The sequence below is a fragment of the Galendromus occidentalis genome, unplaced genomic scaffold, assembly GCF_000255335.2.
Source record: "Galendromus occidentalis unplaced genomic scaffold, Mocc_1.1 scf7180000077157, whole genome shotgun sequence".
NCBI classification, from domain to species: domain Eukaryota; kingdom Metazoa; phylum Arthropoda; class Arachnida; order Mesostigmata; family Phytoseiidae; genus Galendromus; species Galendromus occidentalis.
The window spans coordinates 1,458-24,692 of NW_003805145.1; the positions used below are offsets into that span (position 1 = coordinate 1,458).

Sequence of the window (23,235 nt, forward strand, 5' to 3'; positions counted from 1 at the left end):
AGCTCGTCAGGACAGCGTACATTGGCGTGAGTCCCCGAGTGTCCCTCTGAGTCAATGCGTGCCGACTGCGAGGCTCGTTATCCCGCCGCTGCCGCCCAGTCAGTCGCAAACCCCGCGGCGAACCCGTCACGGGTTGTACCTCAAGAATGCCAAGTCCCAAGGTATGGGTAAATCTCTTCCCGGTGTCCACTGCCTGAATGCTCGATCCTTCCTCCGGCAGGCGGCGAAATTCAAGCAACAGGGAGGGTGGACAGCGTCAACGGCCGGCGAACCGTCTGTGAGTTTCCGCTGCGACGTCTGGAAAATGATCTGAGATGCCCCCGAAAAATACCTTCGGAAATCGATTGAATATACATCCGCGTGAGCCTTCCACCCGTGCCTTGAAGCTTTGTAGAGAACGCTGCATTTTTCGGCCTGATATCTCATGCAAGGCCATAAGGGTGCTCCGGTGTCGCTATGCGTTCTCAAATCTTGGGACACCCTAATGTCATAATTCCCCCACCGGAAAAACCGGATGCCTCTTTCTTTAATCCTCCGGCAATGGACGGGTCCATATCGTGACCTATGACGACGATTGTCTGGCTTTCTGCATCCCAAGAACGTGCGTCCTGTCTCTTCCCCGCTGCTCGTGTTCATCGCCATCCAAGCAAAAAACATCGTTGTGTGTTGCTGATCATTGAGGCGCCGGTTTCACTTAGCGACGACTGGCCGTTCAACTGAATTGTTCCGTAAGCTGGTTGAGCTTCTCCCCGCTCCACCGGTGGAGGGCTGCCAGACGGAGCAAACCAAGAAAGGGGCGGAGGGAGGCGACGGACGATCGTCGCTGAGCAGACGGCAGCGCGCTGACAAGCAACAGTTGCCGTCGTCGTTTACGTCGGGAACTGCCGTCTGCTGCTGACGCCGTCTACTATTCACTATTAGCCGCCCAAAAAGTCGTTTGTTGTCACAGTGCGCTGTAGCTGCTGCTTCGGAAGCTCAGGTGTATGTGCTTAGGGGAAACCTCAGCGAATAGACCGCCCATCATCTGTTGCAAGCGCACGCTCGGATCGAGGAGACGTCGACAGCGCTCGGACTGTTGCGGGATTCCTGGCACGTTCTGCTGAGAAAGTTTTCCCCCATCCGGCAGCAAGAATGGCGGCGCCAGTTTCGAGCGATGAAAATTCTGAGAAGTTCATTTGGGCCATCAAGAACGGAGACCTTGACACCGTGCAGGAATTTGTTGAGTGCAAGGCAAGTCAGAAATTATACTTTTGCGTGGTTCGCTTTTTGATGGAAGAGAACTGCATTGTGTAAATATCGAGAGAGCAAAGACAATCTGTCATTACCGGCTCTCTTCCGGTCCGCTGTCATTCTGCAGCGTCGCCGCGGCCGGTACCACTTCCAGCTTCCGATTTCTAAGCAGCTCCCCGCATACGTGGTGTCTCAGTTGCCGAACTCGGGCGAGGGACGGAGTTGCAATCCTATCGTTATCGCATAAGGAAATTTCAAAACATCCTGTCTGGAAGCAATCGGAATCGAACTCGAGCGAGTGTCTTTATCGGGAGCTCTCCGGAGCTTGCCTGATACGGGATTACGTTTTACTGCCGGAGTGGAAGCACGAAGAGACGGAAAGCTCGTGCGGAACAAAAGCTAGCGGAGGTTCCGTTGCAGGCAGGCACCGCTGCGGAAATTTTCGGAAAGAACCGAGTTTTGCGCTAGTCAATACGTGAACGCTTTGAGCATCTTTGTTTGATCGGGTCGCTAGTCGGAGACTGCCTATCCATCTGACGCTGCGCCGTCGGCGGCGACTCGTCCAACGAAGTTCAAGTAACTGTAGTGACAGAAGCGTACCGGCTTCGATCGCGTCATTGGCACGCCTCCGCTCGGTTCACGTGACACGAAATCGAATGCGAGACGCATTCGCGACGACGTCAGCTCGCAGAAGGCGAAACTATCAGTGATCTCATGTCAGATCTCATACTGCGCCAGATGGGGAATGGATGCGTTATTAATCCCGGAGGAAGTCTAATGGGTTCGCGCTTGGAATCGAGCGACGAAAGATCGGTTCCCGCCTCTTTCGTGAACGGAGACAACCCTAGACTGGAGTGTGAGGCGGCATGACTCTCAAGGCTATCGAAGACTCGATCGGCGCTCGATTTTCGAATCATCCTGTCCATGGGATTGTTTTCTGTGATCTTGGGCTTGCTATGGATCTTGAGACAGAGAGTCGCCATCATGCGTCGACCAGATTCGCCCACCCACTTGCTCTCCGGAAGAGAGTCGAAAGATACAGAGAATGAGTTTGCTCGGGGAGTACGCGCGAGTGTATTGAAATATGCGCGAGTTCCTTGAAGGCATAAGTTCTCGGAGATCTTCCTCCCGGGAGTTTCTCGAGGTCCCCTTTAAATAAATAGACCTAGATGAATGGACCTGTATCCGTGACTTCATTGGGATCAGTCCCTTTCTTCCCAGAGAGGAGCTCTGAAAAATATTTTTCCCCGGACAGAGAGGATAAAGCTCCGATCGAGCTGTTCACAGTTTAATGACACATGGGACTATAGGATGACGAATGACGACTCCTGTCACGGAGCATCACCTAGAAACAAGAGCCAATCCCATGCTCATTAGGAGTCGCGCGCATCCCGAATCCCGATGCGTACCACTAGATCGGATAGCACAGCATGTAGACTATGCGTGTTCCGTTTGATGCCCCAGCGCTGCTGGGAGCGATTTTGTCAGCAGCGGTTGTTAGTTTGAATCGCTGACGCGACGCCTCCTCGGAGCGACCGGCGTAATTTGAGCGATCATTTCCGCCCACGCAGGTTTAAGGTAGCGTGGTCGCCTCCTCACCGGTCGTGCGTTCGCCCCCTCGGCCTCATGAAAACTGTATGCTGCCCCAGGAAAAGCCATCGCCGTTGTTCCACCGAGAAGTCTCCGCGAATGAGCACACAGTCCCTCTCATTCGTTTTATCGAATCAGCCGAAAATTTTCGTCCCTATGGAAATACTTGGAGCCATTGGGTACCCACGATTTTCACGCGACTAATTCCCATGGAATGCATAATTTGCATTCCGCGTTTTCTCGCCATGACGCCTCGTGATGAAAAGTAGCGCCTCGACGATATCCCAGACGTCAAGTCCTCAACGGATAGAATCGACGCGTCGATCCCGTCGGAGGAACCGGCAGTCCGCGGAGACTTCCCCAAGCATCCGTTCGCCGCATCGACTGTGGAGACATCGGAAAGGATAGAGTGGTGAAATCGGGAATAATAAGCCTACCGTCCTTCTCCCACCAATCCGAGACTGCTCGGGGGGCTGATCCTTATCGGTCGCGAAATTCGCTCCCCGAGCCCACGTTGTGACGATTTTTCAAGATCGAGTCGATCTCTGAGAAATTCGATTAAACCGCCAGAATTTTATGTCATCCGATGCGCTACGACCGGTTCAAACAAGCATCTCGGGAAAACACAATCGGGAACGTCCGAGGCCTTCTGAGGCTGTGGAGACGACTTGTTGGGAGCAGTCTGCTAGAGACAAGGTTTCTCGAGATCTCTCCGCGCTGTCCGAATCGAATTCCGAGCTCGGACACGATTGATGCCGTCGCGGGGTGGATCAGTCTGACCTGGAGACTCGGGCAGTCTCTAATGTCACTATTGCTCTTCGCAGGGAATCGATGTCAACCGTCTTCTGGATGATGGCCGACCTCCATTACACCACGCCGCGGACTATGGACACACTCATGTGTTGAGGTATCTCCTCTACAGTGGCGCTGACGTTAATGTGAGTTCGACTGTGGGAAATCATGTCGCATGTTCGTAAGGATGCTCCGGAGCACTTCTTGTGCGCATTCTGATCGAATGGTCTGTCGCTCGGGAATAATTCGCCGGGACGATTCAAGGAGGAGCATCTCCGTCCCTTTCATACCTCATTGAAAATCTCGCCTGGGAGTCTAGGAAAAAGTCTCCGCCTTCTAGTCGCGTGCGCTAGCGCTGATTCCCCGATGATCAACGGATTGGAGCAATGAGCAGCGGATAAGACAAACGCTTCATTTTATATAGAGCAGTAGTAAGAGCGACCTGGCGTTCTTCTCCCCGAGGAGTTCGATTTTTTGCTCTGAAACAAGAATTGGGACGCCTCTCCCCCTCTCGAATCCTATCTCGTGCAAAATATCAATAATTCTTCACCGAATGCATCCCAGTTTTGTTCTCCGTATAAGTTTACGGTTTCCGTTGATATAGTCTATGGAGGCTTTAAAACCATCCCCGCTCTCGACTATCTGTGCCGTTCTCGACACGTCATTCTCCGGAGGGGAGAAGTCGATGCTGACGGAAACTTTTAATTTGGGTTGTCATAATGAGGGAAACGAGAATTCGTCCATTGGGAAAGGTGCTCTTCGGTTCTCTGACGGACGACCGATACCCGAACGCTCGGCGTGACCGCGGCACCCAAACGATCGTTTTCATAAGGATGAAAAGCGAAAGTCCATGTTCCATTCTTATCGGTGGGCCAATACCGCTTGTTGCCCCGTTGGGTGGGCGCCTGAAGTGTGCACACCGAGATTACGATCAGCCGACTGTTTTCAATAGCCAGGAACCCTTTTCGCGCACGATGCGAGCTTCTGTCGTATCGGGTAGCGGCTCTCCCTTCATACGCACCTCGACCGTCATTCTTCGCAGCGAAACTTCACGTCGATTCCGGAATATCTCGAGCCTCAGCTTCTAAGTCGAGCTCTTGTGGAAGCCATTCGGTGAGCCCGGCATCCGTGGTCAGTTCCTTCCGTGTCTCGCGGCTCATTGAAGGATCATGGATCGAACTGAAGACTCACTGCACTCGTTTACAATGGGCTACGACGACAATGAATGAAAATCGTGTCGCAGTCCATGGTAGAAAGCGTGATTCAGACGGCTCGCGAGAATAACTCCAAGTGACGACGGCGCAGCGGTTTCGCTTCATTTCAATGTTTGGTCAGACTGGCTGGCACGGACGGGCATCCCGGTGAAATGACCACACGGATATGAGCGAGAAGATCGCAATTTTTCTTGCCCGATTCGTCATGATGTTTCCATCGCGGCCACGGACTACTGAAACAGAGAAGTTCTGCCGCTGCTCGAGACAAGAACCGCAGGAGAGCCGACGAAAAATGAATTCGTGTTGTGCCTCTCGGTGTGTCTGTATAAATGTGTGTTTTAACAGCTCCCCATGGAAGTTGCGGAACGGCCTTAAATCGGGGCTCGCTCCTCTTCTCTGTTAATGATCGGCTCCGTCTTCTTTCGTTCCTTCAACACCGCTACTTCTACGCTCCGGCCTAACCACGGGCGGCGATCCGGAACTTCGCCGACGCATCAGTCGGACTGGCTCTTCAGTCCAATGATTCGGAGCGCTTTTTTAGAGGTGCTCTTGCAGCGCCAGTCGATCCCCTGACTTCTCCATGCCGAAGGAAAACATCGGAAATAACAACAACGGACGTACAGAAAAACTAATTCTTCACAAAAAGCTTGAACTCTCTTCGTGACGAGCTTTCGGACGGCTTGGAACTCGGGTCCAAGCTCCCGCGAGAGTCTCCCGTCTAGCTCGGAGTTCCATTGAACCCGAACGCTTATTCGGGAAGATCAACTCTTTGTAAAACTTGTCCGGATTGCTGTGACCAGACGAAAGTTCTGGAATTCATTTTTTCCCCCAAATCGCGAGCGTCTTTTTCCGCGAGCTAGTAAACGAAGGGACTCTTCTCTTTTCAGGCTGAGGACAAATACGGGATAACGCCTCTTCTGGCCGCTATCTGGGAGGGTCACACTGAATGCGTTACTTTGCTCTTGAATAGGGTGAGTTCCTTTCCAGTCCATTTTGAAGTTCCGCAAGCCACGTTCACTTCATCCCTCACTCACCATCGGGGACCCGAGCGGAAGAACATCAGGAAGACCGATGACCAGAGGGAATCCGCCTTGAATGGGAGGCAGGAACGATCGCTCCTCGCGGTCGGATTCGGTTCATCAGGAGCCACGTTGTCAGGCTCTGAGATCGCGAGGCATAAATACCCGATTTTTCTGCCCTCCTTACGTGGAGAGCCACCATGCTTCCTGTCGCTCTTGATGCAAGCCGGGAATAGCGGAACCCGACCCGTCTACCCAAACCCCGTGGAGTAACATCTTACCGGAAACAGTGATTGGAATTCCATATGTGTCCATATATGTTCAGTCGGATCGGCGAAAGACTGTGATTGACAAAATTCTGAACTTGTCACAAACGTCTCTCGGCAACAGTGGATCGCCGAACACGGTCGTGGGCGAGTCCCCAAGTATTCGAAATGATCGCTCCTGATTTCGACGGAGCTAAGCTCTCAATTAATTTCCAGGGTGCCTCCGTTACGGACAAGAAGACTCCCGACGGATTGAGCTACTTGGAAGCAGCGGAGAAGCCCGAAATCAAAGAGTTGTTGTCAGTGTAGCCCACAGGTAGCAGATCGCCAGATGGATCGACGACCGTCAGCAAACCGGCGGAAGCGATCAGTAGATTACAAATCAATTAGAATAATTTGCCCAAGTCAATCGAGAAGCTCGAGATTTGTGTACTTTAATTCCCGCACAGTATTATCGCTCTCGAGTTCGCGAGACTGTTGGAACACCCGATCCAAATAGGATGTTTTAGAAGGATGTTCCCACCTCTCTGATCAATCAAGCAAGTGTTCGCTCCGACAGGCGTCAGTTCTCACCCGTGGATCATCGTAAGTCCCGGTGTCCCACGCGGCCGACAGTGCGGAATCCTTCCCCTCTCTAACCCGGTCCATAATATATACATATGTACCTACTTCCAATATCGAGTTTCGGATATAATCAACATACGGATACATGGTCGAAGCAGTATTGGCCTTTGTACTTAGAAATGTCGAGGGGAGAATTCGGATCGTCTTGTCTTCTGAACCGGAAAGATTTCGCTCATTCGGAGCGGTTGTGGAAAAATCGTCGAGGTACCTGAAAACAGAAGAGCTTTACCTTTTCCTACCGAACGAGAAGGTCTTACATTTGTTCAGGCTCCGAGCAAATGATCAGCTATATCATGGGGAAAGGGATTCGAAGCGGAAGCATAATATAAAATAAAACGAGCCAATAAATAATGATCGATCTCCCGGTGTTCTCATTCACTTCGCGAGTTGGTTGAGCGAGGCACGCTCTAACTCGCTTCCCACAGAATGGGTGATCGTTCATGGCAATATCACGAAACAGATAAGAGCAGCAGATATCCGACTGAGTGAGGTTCAGACGCTGCAATCCCGATGTAAGTTGAGGAAGCAGAAATTTTTATCATCCTTCCGCTCCTCCCGTTTGCGCTCCATGGCTCCTCGCGCAGGGAACCCCCACATTCGCCGAGCATATGAAGCATGAAAATGAAAACTTGAACTAGGTGGAATTCGTTCTGGGAGCAGATACGCCAATCTTGAGGATCTCGTATCCGCTGGTGGTCGGTGTTCCCTCAGGAATTTACGGCGGTCGGATCGAGAACGGCATCGGTACGCTCTTGCTGGCCGTCAATCCACGGGAGTCGATTCGGTCTGTCTTACTCACGTCGCGTGGCTGCCATAATATCAACAAAGTCCTTGGATCCAGAATCCCGAGCTCCGCATGCGGACATAGGCTCGCACTTCAACGTTCTCGCGAAGATTTCTAGGGGTGACGCTTACTCCTTATACTGACGCGGGACTCATCGGTGTCATGTCAGTCCTGAATCGGCCGGACAATTCCGCCTTAGTTTCGAGAAGTTTTCGGAGGGGAGGGGGCACCAGAGCCTCATTTCCCAACTCTGCTCCTTCCGGGGCGGATCTCGATACGCTGTTCGTCCACGAACCAGCTCGTCCCGCTCCACAAAGACTCCATCCGCAGGATACCGAGCTATCAGATGGAGCACTCTCGATGACGTTTTCGAGGTTTGGAAACCCAAGCAAAGAGCCGCGGACAAGACCTCTGTCTCCTACTCTCCGAATCTCGAGGTCATAGGAAATCGTCTCCAGGGATCCGCTCGCCAAGACATGCCGGCAGTTTGTCTTGATCTCGATGTTCCAGGTACTACATCAGTCGAGCATGGAATCGTCTGTGTAAAGTGCCGCGCCTTGGCCGCCTCGGGCCGTGGGCCCGCTCCGGAACACCCTCGAGACGGACGATACAAATGAAAAGTCAGACGATATTAAGAAATATGGATATAACATGAGCTTTTATTGTTCATTTCAGAATTCTTCCGTCTACGTTAATCTTACAAGGGTTTTCAGCCTCCTGACGAGCGCTGCGAGAATTTTCTGTTTGTCTCCATCGGTGTCGACAATGCCTTCCACCTGGAGAATCTTCCGGAAGTATGAATCCGAAAAAACATTCGGAACGGACGCGCGCAGATTTTCAACTTCCTCGTTGGTGACATTGGTGCCGCTATCTGTCGAAGTTCCGCGGGTGAATATCTCCAGCGATGTATCTTGGACGGGAACGTACTGGGTGAGGAAATATTCCAGATGACGCCAGAGTATGAACAATGTCTGCTCGACTATGGATACAACGAGACCCTGCTGCTTCCTGAGGGTTTCAACCTGCGGAGGGAAAGAGACATGTCAGACGGTATTTTCGAGTGAAGATGGATTCGTTCGAATTTTCGCAATCTCAGGATCGCCTCAGTGGTCTCCAGAGTGGAGCTTCGCTCGTGCGCCCTTCGACCTGGGACCAACCTCCTTCTCGATGCAGTCCTTGACGATTCCCCTCTGGAGAGCCGTGTCCAGAGTCGCCTGTTGGTATTCTTCCGGAAGAAGTTCCTGCAGCTCCAGCATTGAGATCTCGTTTATCCTCTCCAGCTTCTGAGATCGTTTTCTCTTCACTTCGGCGACGCTCTTCAATTCGGCTACGAAATCTTGCAGCGATTGAACCAGAAGACCGAGTCTCAGCCCGGACGCCTGAGGCATACTCCCGAATTGTGGCTCGTTGGCCAATAGATTCGGGCTGAACAGAAGATGGCATGTTTTGCGATCGTGAATATTCGGCACCAAGAAATTAACGCACGAGTGGAGAAGGCTCTCTATCAATTCGAATCGCAGCGTCCCGAGGGAATTTCTCCGCGGTCGCAGATGGATGGCCCAAGGTAGAACCGACAGCATCGTGTCGTGGAGCCTCCGTATACGGCCCTGATGAACGTCATCGTGAGACACCGCCATTCCGACGACTTTGCACGCGTAGCTGATCTCGAGCAGGGCTTGCTCGGTGATCTCGTTATCGAGACGCTGTTGGAGGATCACGAGGATCACGTCGCTGTGCGCGATTAGGAAGTTCTGTAGCTGCGAGAGACAGTCCTGGTTTGAGTGTACCGCGGAGGCTATCGCGCATAAGAGCTGCATCAACGGAACGTAGATCCTATGGTAGAAGTCGTTGTCGGGCTCTAGCTTCCGCCTCGGCGCAGCAGAATTAACGACGAGCCGGTTCTGGAACGACGAGAACTCGGTGAGTTTGTTGATCAGACCGCAGTCCAACAACAGTCGAGCTCCGCGTTCCGATTGCGCCATCCTCCGGAGAACGCTCATCTTGGCACTGAACAGGTAGATTGGTTTGTCGTCTTGACTTCCGCGAGCGAACAATTGGATTTCGTGATTGTCTTGAATGATGCTTTCTACAATGTGGGTCAGATATCCTTTCTGGGCAACATGTTGGAGCCACACGTCGGTGTTGTCGGCGAACAGGAGGATGTCCAATGTGGAGAGAGCCAACATACGGATGACATGGTGTCCGGAGCAGAGTTCACGGCAAATCAACTCTCGGAAGTTGTCGCCGTACGAGTTCAGAATGTCCATCAGCGACCTGGATCGGGGTGAAAGATTAATGGAAACGAAAGATGACTCGAGCCAAGAGAGACCGCCGCGATAGAGCAAGCCCACGCGGAGCGCGCCGCCGACCTACCTTTGGAGCGTAAGTTGTTCACTCGAGGAGTCGAGGACCCGCTCGCCGATGGAACGCGGAGGCTGGTTTGCCTTCGGAGAGCCCTTAACTATCCGCAAGACATTCAAGAGAGCGCCGTAGATGTTACTGCGCGCGAGCTGTTTCGCGGGCGGGATCCTTTGCAGCGAACTAATTATCAGCCGCAAAATGATCAAGAGCTGGCCCGAGTAGGCGTTCACAGGAATGTAGCCGTTCGACTCCGAGGTGGAGCCGATGCGGGCAGCTCGCATCAGGACCTTGTTCAGCGACATCGTATTGATGAGAACGACTTCGGTGAAGGCCGTAAGGGAGTCGGAGACTTTTCGGCTCTCTGAGATCAATGTCAACAGTTCCGTGGTCACTTCGAGGAGGAACCTCATCTTCTCTTCTCCTCCGAAGAGGTCCGGGGGACAACTACACACGAGAACTTCCACAACGTCGCGCCATGCGGACATGCAGGATTTTCGAGCGAATTGGAACCGACTGGAAAAGAAGCCGTGTCAGTACTCGAGTCCACCGAAAATTGCTTGGGCACAAGAGCGCGAGAAAGAGCTCCGCGCGTGAGACTCACCTCTTCGCATTGTCAGAAACTGCGGTTTTAACAATCTCTCTGATCTCGTCGTTCATGTCCCCGAGGTGACCGGATATATCGGCGGTTTCCGCCATTTTCTCGAGAGCCAAGCGGTCGTGGAGGGCCGAAATGTCGATCAGAGTCGGTCCTCCGCTATTCTCCGCGTAATGGCATGCCTCCAGAAGACCGTTGATCGCGATCGGGTCAAAGTGAGTGAATGTCGGTGGCCGGACCTCTGGCAGACTCGTGCTGACAATCTACGGCGGAAGGAACAAGAGAACACGGCAAGTTTAGGGCGCGGAAAAAACGCAGAGGAAACTACGGAAAAGGGTAGAATATATCTCCCGTCGTACGAGAGTCCGCAGGCCTACCTCGTCGAGAATCCGGAGCAGCTTTCTCCGGCACGGCTGCATCATGTCGGCAGTGACGCGTCCATCGTCGACTACCAGCGGATCGACGATTTTCTTCACCATCGAACGTTGGTTAGTCTCAGCGCACATTCGTAGCTCCAACGCCAAACTCTTGAGGAACCAACATCGCTGCAGGAGGATCTCGCTCGCATGCGTCGACGGCTCGATGAGTTTCTTCTGGAAGCTCACCAGATGACGAATGAAAAAGTTCTCGGTGTTGCGCAGGTAACGCATAACCGGCTCGCTAGTCATCGAGTTCGCGCAGAGGAAATACACTAATTTGTAGCATAGCTCGGCCAGGGACTCGCTGAAACGTTCCGGGAAATTGATGCTGAGGTCGAGCAGCTCGAGGCAGTTGTGCAGGCAGTTTTTCGGTCGTCCCATGTATCCGGCTCTTTCGAGCGCGGCTCGATTCAACGGTCTCCGGATATCGAAGCCGAGCAAAAAGTGGGCCACGCTGGGAACTTTATGCATTTCGATGCACTGCTGAATCGTACGGAGTATCGTTTGCGCGATGGCGGTTCTGATCTGGGGTTCTGACCACTCGCTCTCCTTGCCCGAGGGCGGTTCCTCGTACGACGGCAGGTCGAGCGCCCCGGCGAAACCGACGGTGATCGCCGTCGACGTCTCCTGGTCGTTGTTGAAGACCGACGCCAAATGTTCGGCTACGGAGGATTTCCTCGAGAGGAGGAAAATCACTCGAGCGGCGGCCAACGACTGTCGGGGCAGTTCACAGAAATACCCCACGATGCGGCCTATGTTGGAGCAGTAGTCCGAGCGGTGAGTTCTCGGGTTTATACCTCGCAGCAGAACGTCCAGAGGATTGACGATCAACGCTGCGTGGGAATTGAAAACCTCGCTGAGGAAATTATCCTGCTGGATGAGCGCTTGCTGAAGTATCCGAAGCGACAGAAGGATACAGGTTTCGAGGTCCTTCTTCTCCGAAAACGTTTCGTCCGCGTTGAGGACGTCGATGCCTTCGTCGATTATCCGCAGCACCAAACGCAATAACGGTCCGTTCTGCAGCAGGTGGGCGAGTAGGTTGTAGGCCAGTTGGGCGCCGTTCTCCGATGTCGGTTTCAACACCAGTGTAGCGGAGTCATTAAAAAGAACGTTGTCGGAAACGCAACTGAACTTGCGTAGGATCTTCTCCATGATTCTCAGAGAGAGCGATCCGATGATCCATCGCTCACTGGAATCCTTGTAGTTCCTGTTGAGGAACTTGAGGAAAACAGATTCGCGCAAATAGTTCATGTAGGGGTCGAAACCATTCTTAAAAACAGAATTGCCGACAATTATCGGCAAGGGACTGTCCGTCAGCGTGTCGAGGAGTCGAAGGAAGGCGATGGTCACAGGATACAATCCGTTGCGGCTCTCGACCTCTTCGAGGTCCATCTGCATGCCCGGCTGCGGGTTGACGTTCACGTAAGCGGTTGCGGGGACCAATTTCGCGGCCTCTATGTATTGCCACACCTTCAGTGCGTTTTCGGGCGTGATCGTGAAGGCAGTGAGTACGTCCAAACAGGCAGCTTTCAGACTTGTGGGCAGTGAGCAACCCAATAGCGAAACGTAGAGCATAATCGAATTATAGACGGGATGCTCAGCCAGAGTGACTCTGGCGCTTTCACTACTCCGACACATCGCAGCGAGGAGTTCCTGCGCCGCGATGAGTCCATTGACTTCCATTGGGCTGATCTGTGGGTTCTGACCCATCGGCCCATCGTTCCGCAGCTTCTGATGGAGGGTGTGTAGTATGATGAAGATGTGCTCGAGCGACACTGTCAACGGTCCCAGCTGGTTGCTGAGAATTTTGAAGCAGGTGGCAGCGGCTCGCGGGCTTTGGCAGATGGTTGCCAACATTTTGCAGTACGGAACGTACATGTTGACGGGCAGGAGCTGGTTGTATTCCTTGAACAGAACGACAAAGTTGAACAGGGCCACGAGTCGCGGAGAGACACGGACCGTGTGACCTCGGATTTCCTGCGTCCAGAATTCTTCGATCAGGATATGGGCGAATTCCGGGACTTTGTTGTCGGGTCCCCGGTACAGTAACGAGACAAACTCGAGGAGCAGCTCGAAATTATGCGAGGCGCTCGGTGGGTTGACCCCGTGCTCGTTCTGATAACACATGGAAGTGCGGCCGACTTCGTCGGCGATCATTCTGATTTTTTGGAGTTTAAGAGGCTGCTGTACGATGAAATCGGTGATGAGGTTGTGCCATGACAACATCAGATAATGTTCCGTGTGAACCACGCTCTGTCTGTGTCCGATGAGATCAACCATGTGCTGAAAGACCTGCGAACGAACGATGAGCTTAGCTGTCGCGCTACGCTCCGTCTCGAAAGTGACTGATGCTGCGAGATGATTCCCAGTTCCCAAACGGATGACCAACTCACGTTCATCTGCAGAGCGTCATCCATCAGTCGTTCCTGATCCTCGAGTACTGTCTGAATCACTCCCGGTGTCTGACCGCGCGGAGGCGCTAATTGATACGCGTTCACGGCAACTGTCAGCGCGAATTGTAGGATACTCTTGACTTCAGGTTGCTGTAATATATTCGTCGATTCAGGCTCGACGCAAACCACACAGGTGCCACCCATCATCCCCCCGACCTGATGCCATGATCTAGTAGCTTCGAAACTCGGGGAAATTTTTATTCCAACGGGCTTCCTCCACGTGAAGGATTACGTGCGGGGAACGTCCGCTTGAATAATTTCGGTCCAGAGATCATATCGCGCCACGACCTATCCTGAAGCCTGCTGTGAAGACTATGCGACGGCGCTCACCCGAAACTCGATGTCCGATGTAGGTCTCAGCGCGTCGAGCAACCTCTCCGCGATATCGGGATGGTCGACGAGCGACAAGCTCACGTTGTTTGGCACCCCATCCTGTAGACAATGAAGATCCAGGACGTTCAACATGGCGGTCAACAGTAAGGCGCTCGGCTTGTTGAGGAAGCTCTTCGCTGTCAGTTGACATTTAGCGCCCAGGAGTTTGTACAGGTTCAGAGCTTGGGGCGTGGTGACACATTGTTGAGCGCACCAGTAGAAAATCGTTTCACAGATCGTATCCTCGATCGCTTGAATCGTTTTCAGGAGCGTTCTCCTGTGAAATCGAAATTGTACGTGAGTTGATGCATCTGATTTTTTTCCCGGCGGGAGCGATCTCCTGGTGCACGAGGGAAACTTACTGGTGGAGCGCCGGGATCGCCAACAATCCATGAGCCTCGAGGTTGCGCTTGACGTTCATAGGATCGAAATTCCTCAAACGCGCCAGCAGACTACCGAAAAGATCTTCTCGGACCATGATATTTCTGAGAGCCTCATCGAGTTGTTGCTAGAATTTATTGGGGGATTTTTATTTGGGGAATGAATGGCGCTCAGAGACTGGGAGTCATGACCCTTCTTCCGACTTCTCTCCTTTTCCCCCCTACTCACTCGTGCCTGAGGTTTGATCGAACCGAGCCACGACCGTCCGCCACCGGCTCGAGTGATTTGAGACAGGGCGGTTGCAAGCGCAAACTGACCATCGAAGTACAACATTGCGGCCAGCGGGAGCCTAGGCATGCCGGGGAAGGCAGCCAGTTGGATTTCGGACCGGGTGATGAGCTCAGCGGCTGAGAAGGAGAATCACTTGTTGCTCGGCGCCTGGGACATCCTCAATCGAATTTCGAAGTATATCGTCTCGAAATCACGTTTGAATCGGGGTGGTGACCTCGAACGGGCCGGGGTCGAGAACTCATGGCGAAATTTGAACTCTGCCTTGTCATGCTCACCTCGTAATTCATCCAGATCGAGGACATCGCTGAGTTTCAGTGCGTCGCGAACGAATTCTGAATCGACTTTTATGTTGTCGGTTGACCTGGCCGAAGTTTTAAAACCCTCACTGTCGCCCTTAGACACTATCTCTCTGTGTCTCGGCGATTTTCCGGGAGGCGACAACAGCGAATTGAAATTCACGAAATTTTGTCGAAGCAGATTCGAAATTCCCTCGAGGCTCGCCGGGTCCTCACGCAGAACGGCGGCTTCTACACGCGACTGGAGATTTTTGTACGGTTCCCATATCAAACAACACTGGGTGTTGAAATAACTTGCTTGAAGCGAAGACATTTTTTCGACGGGACTATTTTAAAATACTCGCACTGCTTAATTTTCAAAGCAGCACTTTTCTCGCACGACACACCGCCGGCGGCTCAGCTACAGTCTCTTTCTCGCCGGGATCGACCACCGGCAGCAGCACCACACGCCGATTCCGAAATATTATCGAAAGCACCGGTCAGAAGTGGCGCGAAAATTCTCGAATCGATATACGTCCGTGACGCCGGGCGGAGACTAAGAGAAGACTCAATGCCTCCATGAATCCCCAAAACCGCCCAGTGGTGGAGGAAGCGGGGGTTATCGGTCCCGATTTTCGAAATTATTTCATTCCAGACAGCTGGCGCCCTCTGTCCTGCGAGAAGCTCGCCTGCTAGCGTCTGCTGCTGGTACACACTGGCTCTCCCTTGATTGTCCCCGAAGTCACCTTCGTGAAATTCAGGAAAAATGATCGGCCGAAGACTTCTGCAGGCGAGGAATGTGGTCGCCAGGAAGATCTCGACGACAGCCCCTCGACTCCATGATCACGAACCCTTCGGAGTGCTTGGAAGCGTAAGTTTCGTGTTTTATAAACAGTCACTCAGAGGAGTAGCTCACGAGCAGCAGCGACTGATTGGCCCGCAGAGCTCAGATTCCCCGCTCCAGAACAATGCTTCCCCGCTCCTCGAGGTCTCGGATACATTCCGAATCTTGAGCGTTCCGCTCGCTCTCCGCCCTCCTCAGGAATGAAAGAGGAGCTCTGGTGTACAGGTCGATCAGAGAAGTCTCGCCGAACCTCTTTCAGGAGGGCGCTATCCGGTCTATGGAACATTTCTTTAACGTGTCTTTTTCCGATTTGGCAGAATCTCCCGTTCAACATGGAGAACCCGTGGACTCTTGCTATTAAGATGTCCTTATTCTTCGGATCGGGATTCGTGATTCCATTCTTGACGGTGCGTCACCAGCTTCTCTCGTCGAGAGGATAGAGTGGAGTCCAAACTCTAGAGTAACCCCGGCTGACATTGGAGCCATGTCGGCGATATTGTTCAATAAACCATATTAATAGCGTACGATCGCTTATGTTCTCTGCTGACCTTGGGTAGATTGAGATTATTCGCTGTGCCTTGAATCAGACTCATCGGGCGTGAGCTCGATTAGGTAGTCCTGTGGGGAAATCCTCCAGGATCCCAGGAGTCGCAACGTCGGTAAGTAGAATCACATCTCTAGATCCGGCGCAGATGTCGATGGAGGAGACTACATCTTCTCCACTTTGACGGGGAGCAGGGGCTTAATCAGCAGTTGAATTCAGAGACGTTGCGTATTTCAGTAACAATATGTACCTTGAGAATTTATTCCGATGTTCAGAATATTCAGAATTATACGCTTGGTTTACATCTCATAGCTTATTTACATGAAGTTCAAGATACGGGCTTTCTGTCGAGTTTGTACATATACACAGAACCAGCATTGTGAATCTGACGACTCGCTCCATTAAACCGATATCATGAATCGCGGCCGCCGATTTCTTCTCCTTCAATCATGGTTTGGATCGAGAATAAGCGGACTCTGAAATCGCGGTCAATCATTAGGAAAACTGTTCACAGGGAAATTCCGACTAGTCCTTCGCTATTTCCACCCTCGCATGCCCGAGCGATCTCCTCCTGGAAAGTCGAACCTCCTCGTTGGCGACGGGTATACTTACGGATCGGCGCTCTTTCCGAGCTCGCCGAGACTAGCGACTTCTTGCGAGTGCATCACTGAAGCCACGAATGCGACGTCTTCGCCGATTTCGAATTTGGAGCTATTTTCTTCCACGAGACCAGATGAAGATGAGCCTGCTGCGGATTTCACCGAGGACGCTCTCGACGTCGACGGCTGGTTCATCCGCTGGAAAACATACATTATCGTTAGGGTTGGCAGCTCGCTCTTTCCGTCTAAAATTTCTTATCGTGAATAAGCGAAATTCCATCGGATAGCGCGGAAACATCAAGTCGACTGACCATATCCTCGGCAACTTCGCCCGGCTGCGTGTCTTCTTCGAGATCGACTTCCGTGAGCACATCGGTTGAGTTCCCGTAAATGTCACTGGCGCTCGCCGACGCCCCTACCAGACCATTCTCCTCGTCTCTCTTCACACGAACAATCAGAGGACGGGCGGCCTGGATTGCAGCCATCGCGGCCGCCGTGGCCGTGGTGAGCTGCAGAAGGTTCGGGGCATTCGGAGGTGCATATATTGGAGGTGGCGCCATGAAGCTCGACATCGGCACGCCCGTGACCGCAGCGACTTGATTGAGTGATTGTAGCGAAGAACCAACGCTGGTCGGAGGCGGGGGCGGGCCGCGATCCTCGAGCACGATATTGCGATGGGTTCGCATATGAGCAGTCAGATGAGAGTTTTGTGAGAAGCTTTTGGCGCAGATTGAACACTCGTAAGGACGTTCATTCGTGTGCGTCCGGATGTGGTCGACCAAATGGCCAGCCTAAAAGAAGGAATGGAACCCGAGTCAGTCAAATCCCTCAGCGCGAGAGAGTTCGTGATCGCCCGACAGATCGAACCGCTCGCTAACCTGAGTGAACTTCTTGTGACAGAAGTGACATTGGTGCGCTTTTCCGCCTTCGTGATGTCGTATGTGATTGCTAAGATGACCGGACTGAGTGAACTTCTTCGAACACATGGGACATTGGAACGGTTTCTGACCGTCGTGTAGTCTCATGTGGTTGACCAGATGTCCACTCTGTGTGAAATTCTTGAAGCATACTTTGCACTGATACGGTTTCTCGCCTGGAAATCACCAACAAAGTTCCGATTGAGCGAACAGAACTCGCTCATGAGGTGATTCAGATCCCCGATCTTCAATCGTACAGAAGGAATGGCACTGAATTCCGTCTAAACACCATACTGACCAAGATGCAAGCGTTCGTGATTGCTCAGATGACCGCTCTGAGTGAACCTCTTCCGACAAAACTGGCACTCGTAGGGTCTCGTCTTCGTGTGACATCGTATGTGCGACACCAGATGCCCCGTCTGAGTGAATCGTTTATGACAGAATTCACATTCATACGGTCGTTCACCTGAAAGATACATTCAAGGGACCCAATCATGTCTTTATTATAGCACGCATAACACGCAAATCAAATCCTGTGGCATGAGCAGGATTTATGTCAGAGGATATTAGACATGTTTCTCATATTACCTGTATGGAGCCGCAAGTGATTGGTCAGGTGCCCAAGCTGACGAAATCTTTTGAGGCAAACCCTGCATTGATGATCTCCAACATTCCGTTCGGTGGGAGCCGCTCTGCGTCTTCTTCGTCCGAGGAGATCTTTGCTGTTTGGACACAAGGGAAATTTGAGTTTCTAGTGGGCGTCTGTCCAAGCGAACAAGAGTCCCGTCCAGAAGGAGTCGTTTACGAGGAAAACGGAAGTCATTACTCCGAGGGTTGACGATTCTCCCACTATTCACTCTATTCCGGAGGTATCGGAGGAAACCCACGGCTTATCCCAGGCAGCGCTCGGCACCCCGATTTTCTAGATGTCTACCGACTCGGGCAGGGGATCGAGAGATTCCGCGGCGGATTTTTTTTTAGAGCGTGCCAACTCCCTCTACTCAAGCGCCCGCCACTGACAGGAGCGAGGCCCGAAGGTGGGCGAGACGGAATACTTACTCTCCAAGCCTTGAGTCGGGAGGCACCACAAGCTCATTGAGTATTTCGTTGGGACCGATTTCGAACGACACCGTATCCTTATTCGTGGCCTCAGCTGCCACCCGAACGATATCTGCCAGCTCTTCCATACAGACAGACTCCTCTCTTGTCGTCGTCGTCGTCGTCGTCGTCAGGAGAACACCACTACCACTGCACACACTGTAAAAAGAGGAAGAAGAGAACGCCCGGTGTAAATAGACGAGACGAGGTCGAAGTGTTCAGCCTTGGCTGCTGTGGGGATAGCCGCTGCTGTGTCGTGTCTCGCTCCCTGGCTCGTAACTTCTTCTCCTCTTCAGCTCCCTCTCTCACTCGCTCGCTTGCTTTCTCGCTGGCGCCGCTTCAACTCTGCTTGGTCTCGCTCGCTGCTGCTGCTGTGGCGGCTATCATCATCACCCTCTTCTATTTCGTCGTCGTCGATGTCTTGTGTGTGTCCCGCTGAAGCTCGGCGCTTGTGTGGGATAACTCGCTGGCGCGGTGTGGGCCGCTCTCTCTTATGGAGAGCCGCCGTCGCAGTCTTTGATATTTCTTTGGCCGCACGGTCTTCTTCCTCTCTGCCTGTGTGGAACTGGCTTTGCAGCTCTTCCGTTGAGCCGAGCCCGAGAAAGGGCTCGGTGGGTAGAATTTTCCTGACTTGCACGCGATGATCTGAGCGGGAGCGAGACTGCCCCTGCTAAGCCACTCCTCTCTTCGCAGTACGCAGCCTGGATTCCTTTCAGCTCCGCGCGATCATCTAAATCAGCGGAAATAATGAAATGGCGACGAATTCTGTCCTCGCCGGTCATTCAGGGGCCCGATTCCCGGCTCTGACAATTGTTACTGTATCTCTGGGCTCGACCGGATAAGTGAGTCTTCAATGACTAAGAAATGTGAAATGCAAGACCGGTTCGCCCAGCCGCGGTTCGAGATTCCTCGTACTTGACAGCAACTTGAGAATCATTCGATCGAACCGTCATTTCACAGCCACGATTTTCACTGAAGTGCATTCCTTATTCCATTCATCGTGATCTTGCGAATGCTCGGATGACCCCATAATAATCAGGGAACTGCATGAAATAATCTTCCGATTCGAAATCTCTGAGCTCGGGGTTCTGAATCCGGTCCCTCGCGGATTCTCTTGTCGGGTAGAAGGGCTTTACATTCGATCTGGTTCCGTCTACTGGAAGATTCGCCGGCGAAATGATTCTTATGATCATTCGGAAAAGATGAAGGATGAGCTGTTCGGCTACTCTAGTCTTCCCGATATGCGTCAACTTCGGAAGTCGCACATTAGACGTGCGTTCGACCCCCAAGATGAGAGATCCATCGAGCTGTATCGATTGCCGACTCAATCCGGCGGAGAGAAAATCCCAGATGATCATGAATGCCTAGCCACAATCATACGAGAGGTATATTATTAACCTGAATCACGCACCAAACCCCGACGATCATGATGCGCGCACAGATCTATACCCCAATAATTGCGGAAAATAAAACATTTATTTACTGGGAATAAGTTACCGCAAGAGACCATTCTTGAATATTAACTACGCACACTAATGAATTCCTGCGCCGATAGACTCCACGCATATCCGAAATCGACGTGCGAATGTGAACATATTATTGAATCTAAATCTATCAGAAGCGGCTTTTACCACAAGTTTTGCTGTCTTCCATTTCACGATCCAGGTTCTCGATTTCCCTGAAAAACAAATTCGGTACCATTGGATGAAACGCTAGGGAAACAGCAGAGCTGGATCAGTAGTGATTGGGTCCTCTCAATATCTTCTCCATGGAAGCGACGGACGAACTTTTCAAGATTCCGCAAATCTTCGGTATCCATGGGCAGCGGATCCACATCGTCCTCATCACTGCTGAACGTTGGCAATGCTTTCGCGATCCTCGATTGCGATTTTTTCTGCTGAAAAAGACCGGACGGATACCATTTTATATTCATCCGATGCAGGCAGGAATTCGTATGCCGATTAGAACCTATCGTATTCGGTAATTACCATTTTGTTTTCTTTAACCTTCGATGACAATTTTGGCCTCGAGGGTCTGCCCCGTGGCTCTTCGGAGGGCGCTTTACAGGACGCTTCGTCCTCGTCGCTCAGGATGATCGTTTTCTTCTTCTTCTCGATCAGTTTGATCGGGCTATCTGCTTCTGATACGATGACCGCCCGTTTGGACTTGATCACCTTCGTGGGAGATCCAAACTTCAAGTTCGGTTCCGTTTCGGGCACGCTTGTTTCCTCACTGCTCCTGAAGAATGACTCCAAGGTGTCCTTCTGACGAATAGGGGAAAACATTGATTAGGGGACGTGAATGCGCCTCGAGAGAGACACAGTGTATTCACCTGCGCTCAGAGAACTACGGATTTTTTTTTGATGGATCAATGGAGTGGCGGGGCATGCACCTGACTTCTTGTTTCCTTTGCCGGGACTTGTTCTTGAGCCTTCTCCAGATCCTTGAAAATCTCACTCGGGAGAGAATCCAGGGAATCGGGCTAGAATATAGTCTTTCCGATTTCCAGTGATCGATAAATGCGACGCTCTGCAGGGCATGAGCTCAAACAGCCATTGCATAGAGAGTAGGGAAAAATTCGCAAACCTCCGGTGAGCGTTGTTTGCGTTCCACGATTCTGTTCTCGTCCTTCCGGTTGCCAGCTTTCTTCAATTCCATGGTCCTGTAGTCCAACGAATCCAAGGTGTCCCTCTGTGATGTTTCCTGTATAGGGTATACAGCTTCATTCACTGAACCTGAGACGGCGAATGATCATCGACTATTAATACTCCTAGACAGAGAACTACAGAAGCTTGGCTACCTTCGAGCAAGATGTGATGTCCCCGTTCGTGTGCGACGTGACGTCTTGGTTCAAGTCGTCTCCACTGAAGTCCATGGTGTCCTCGGCATTGTCCTGCAGCCGGAGGAAATAAGAGCCCGCTGACATGAGCGAAATCTGGGCTAGCCCATTCCATCCCCATCGCTACGCTACGTACCTTCTCGGGTTTCGTGATGGTCTTAGTTTGGGCGTCCGTTTCCGGTCGGTCAAATCGTTTTATTGGACTCATATCGAGACTGATAGGTTGCGCGTGCACCGTCTGATTCCCGTTGACCGCCTGCGTGCTCGTAAGGGATTTTGCTTCAGAACAGAGCTCTGGGCATAGCTTGTCCGTGAGCTCATCATCCGTCTGAATCGCCGCCTCGAAATAGCGCTTGACTGGTACGTGGAGCCTTTCCGTTTGCATACCTGCGGACACGATCAATTGCGGTAGGGAAAGAAATTCGAGCTGCGCTCCCGAGTCGACATCTCATCTCATCGGTCAGGAATCAGAAAATTCTTACCGACGGACTGAAGAAGAGGTTTCATGAGTCCGCTCATCGATTCGTCGGTTTGTACTTGTGCTTCTGCCATAGACGGTCTCGCATGTACCGACACGTCCAAGGTAAGAACGCTGCGCGTGGAATTAAAGTTTCGTGAGTCCTTGGATTATGCTGAAAATGACGCAGGGGAGACCCGACCAGAGCCATGGAGGAAATGCATCACGGAATACGTCGGAGCTCTCACTTGTTAGAAACTTGAACACCAGAATCGATGGTTATCGGGCTCGCGGTGGGACCTCGCGCACCACACGAGCAAGGGATCTGCCGCTCATTGCTATTCGTTCGGATGACAGGGGAGTCCCTGATGGACTGGGAGAAGCTGATGTTCCCGATCGTGACATCATTCGCTGGATTGACAGCTGACGGCGTAGCCTTGCTTCGGTCCCCCGCGGAACCCGCGGCGATGGAAGGAGAAGATTTGATTTCCTGAGTCTCAAGGCCCGATGGCTTCGACTTGCGCGCGAAGATCATGTCGATGCTCGGGCTCTTGGGGCTTGCTGCGCTTCTCTCCGAGGAGCAATTTTTTTTGATGAGCTTCGACGTCGGCGTCCTGAAATAGAGAACGTTGAGCTAAATTCTTGTGGAGGCGTAGCATGCCAGCGTTCATTACACAGGAGCGGAGAGGAAGTCCCGGGAGCTTACAGCATGTCCTGGCCAGCTTTCCTTTTGCTGGCTGTTGGCTTCGGGCTGTGGTCGGCGCTGAGAATGTCCTTGAGTTTCAGGAGAGTTTCACTGATCGGATCCAAATAGTGGGCTTGAAGAATCGCACCCGGTACGTTACACTTTGCGCATTCATTCTGGAAGAGGAGGGAGTGGCCGTGATGAATTCGACATATGTCCCTCTGGGGACCTCGTCTACAACTGCACCGAACTGATACCCGAAGGGTGACAGCTCCTAATTCATGGCCAGTGGCGGGTTGTGTTTGTCGGCGTTAGCCTTTTCCCTCACCTTTGCTTGCCGGACGCAATTCCTACAGGTGTAATGACTGCACTCCACTGCGAAGAAGGTTTCATCGCACGGATTCTTGCACAATTCACAAGCAGTCAAGAGGCGCAATTTGCCGACCAGCTCCGCGGTGGCTCGCTCCCCGAACAACGAGTTCATAATTTCTACGAACAGAGACGCTACGCCTCCTCCTGGCTCAGACCTGTCGTGAGTTTCTCGTGGTCTTCACTTCCGCGATGAAGTTATCACGAACTTAGCTGC

At 52.2% G+C, this 23,235-nt stretch overlaps 4 protein-coding genes and 1 long non-coding RNA gene across 5 annotated transcripts; 2 read left to right on the forward strand and 3 right to left on the reverse strand.

Annotated features, from left to right (window-relative positions):
- Positions 1 to 825: 825 nt before the first annotated feature.
- LOC100902633 (myotrophin) lies at positions 826 to 6,984 on the forward strand. The gene is made up of 4 exons (XM_003741311.2): positions 826 to 1,230; positions 3,645 to 3,758; positions 5,714 to 5,797; positions 6,328 to 6,984. The coding sequence occupies exons 1-4, from the start codon at positions 1,132 to 1,134 to the stop codon at positions 6,418 to 6,420; spliced, it is 390 nt and encodes a 129-aa protein (XP_003741359.1). The 5' UTR covers positions 826 to 1,131; the 3' UTR covers positions 6,421 to 6,984.
- A 1,178-nt stretch (positions 6,985 to 8,162) lies between these two features.
- Positions 8,163 to 15,000, reverse strand: Nup205 (nuclear pore complex protein Nup205). The gene is made up of 10 exons (XM_003741330.3): positions 14,667 to 15,000; positions 14,329 to 14,507; positions 14,082 to 14,227; positions 13,678 to 13,996; positions 13,288 to 13,437; positions 10,853 to 13,186; positions 10,482 to 10,738; positions 9,893 to 10,393; positions 8,677 to 9,793; positions 8,163 to 8,541 (listed from the first exon to the last, which is right to left on the reverse strand). Exons 1-10 carry the CDS (start codon positions 14,998 to 15,000, stop codon positions 8,206 to 8,208), a joined length of 5,673 nt encoding a protein of 1,890 aa, XP_003741378.1. The 3' UTR covers positions 8,163 to 8,205.
- A 367-nt stretch (positions 15,001 to 15,367) lies between these two features.
- On the forward strand, positions 15,368 to 16,034 carry LOC100902779 (uncharacterized). The gene is made up of 2 exons (XR_001951161.1): positions 15,368 to 15,537; positions 15,828 to 16,034. It is a non-coding gene; the product is annotated as an uncharacterized LOC100902779 (long non-coding RNA).
- Positions 16,035 to 16,466: 432 nt separating this feature from the next.
- LOC100905524 (zinc finger protein 287) lies at positions 16,467 to 18,792 on the reverse strand. The gene is made up of 7 exons (XM_003741331.1): positions 18,630 to 18,792; positions 18,159 to 18,292; positions 17,869 to 18,036; positions 17,532 to 17,746; positions 16,965 to 17,444; positions 16,667 to 16,851; positions 16,467 to 16,530 (listed from the first exon to the last, which is right to left on the reverse strand). Exons 1-7 carry the CDS (start codon positions 18,755 to 18,757, stop codon positions 16,467 to 16,469), a joined length of 1,374 nt encoding a protein of 457 aa, XP_003741379.1. The 5' UTR covers positions 18,758 to 18,792.
- A 1,490-nt stretch (positions 18,793 to 20,282) lies between these two features.
- On the reverse strand, positions 20,283 to 23,195 carry LOC100905669 (muscle M-line assembly protein unc-89). Its single transcript, XM_003741332.1, has 11 exons — positions 22,978 to 23,195; positions 22,671 to 22,825; positions 22,213 to 22,578; positions 21,990 to 22,099; positions 21,644 to 21,894; positions 21,469 to 21,561; positions 21,255 to 21,371; positions 21,061 to 21,150; positions 20,657 to 20,932; positions 20,456 to 20,565; positions 20,283 to 20,346 (listed from the first exon to the last, which is right to left on the reverse strand). The coding sequence occupies exons 1-11, from the start codon at positions 23,131 to 23,133 to the stop codon at positions 20,283 to 20,285; spliced, it is 1,788 nt and encodes a 595-aa protein (XP_003741380.1). The 5' UTR covers positions 23,134 to 23,195.
- Between the last annotated feature and the right edge of the window lie 40 nt (positions 23,196 to 23,235).

Coding starts and splice junctions, on each gene's coding strand:
- LOC100902633 (XM_003741311.2), top strand. CDS start 1,132: ATGGCGGCGCCAGTTTCGAGCGATGAAAATTCTGAGAAGTTCATTTGG. Junction 3,759..5,713: donor ACAGTGGCGCTGACGTTAAT/GTGAGTTCGACT, acceptor TTCTCTTTTCAG/GCTGAGGACAAATACGGGAT. Junction 5,798..6,327: donor TTACTTTGCTCTTGAATAGG/GTGAGTTCCTTT, acceptor ATTAATTTCCAG/GGTGCCTCCGTTACGGACAA.
- Nup205 (XM_003741330.3), bottom strand. CDS start 15,000: ATGTCTTCGCTTCAAGCAAGTTATTTCAACACCCAGTGTTGTTTGATA. Junction 13,438..13,677: donor CATCGGACATCGAGTTTCGG/GTGAGCGCCGTC, acceptor AATATATTACAG/CAACCTGAAGTCAAGAGTAT. Junction 10,394..10,481: donor GTTTCTGACAATGCGAAGAG/GTGAGTCTCACG, acceptor CTTCTTTTCCAG/TCGGTTCCAATTCGCTCGAA.
- LOC100905524 (XM_003741331.1), bottom strand. CDS start 18,757: ATGGAAGAGCTGGCAGATATCGTTCGGGTGGCAGCTGAGGCCACGAAT. Junction 18,037..18,158: donor TCACTTGCGGCTCCATACAG/GTAATATGAGAA, acceptor TGTATCTTTCAG/GTGAACGACCGTATGAATGT. Junction 16,852..16,964: donor GCGAAGTTGCCGAGGATATG/GTCAGTCGACTT, acceptor TATGTTTTCCAG/CGGATGAACCAGCCGTCGAC.
- LOC100905669 (XM_003741332.1), bottom strand. CDS start 23,133: ATGAACTCGTTGTTCGGGGAGCGAGCCACCGCGGAGCTGGTCGGCAAA. Junction 22,100..22,212: donor GGTGTTCAAGTTTCTAACAA/GTGAGAGCTCCG, acceptor TTCCACGCGCAG/CGTTCTTACCTTGGACGTGT. Junction 20,566..20,656: donor AGGTTAAAGAAAACAAAATG/GTAATTACCGAA, acceptor GGTCTTTTTCAG/CAGAAAAAATCGCAATCGAG.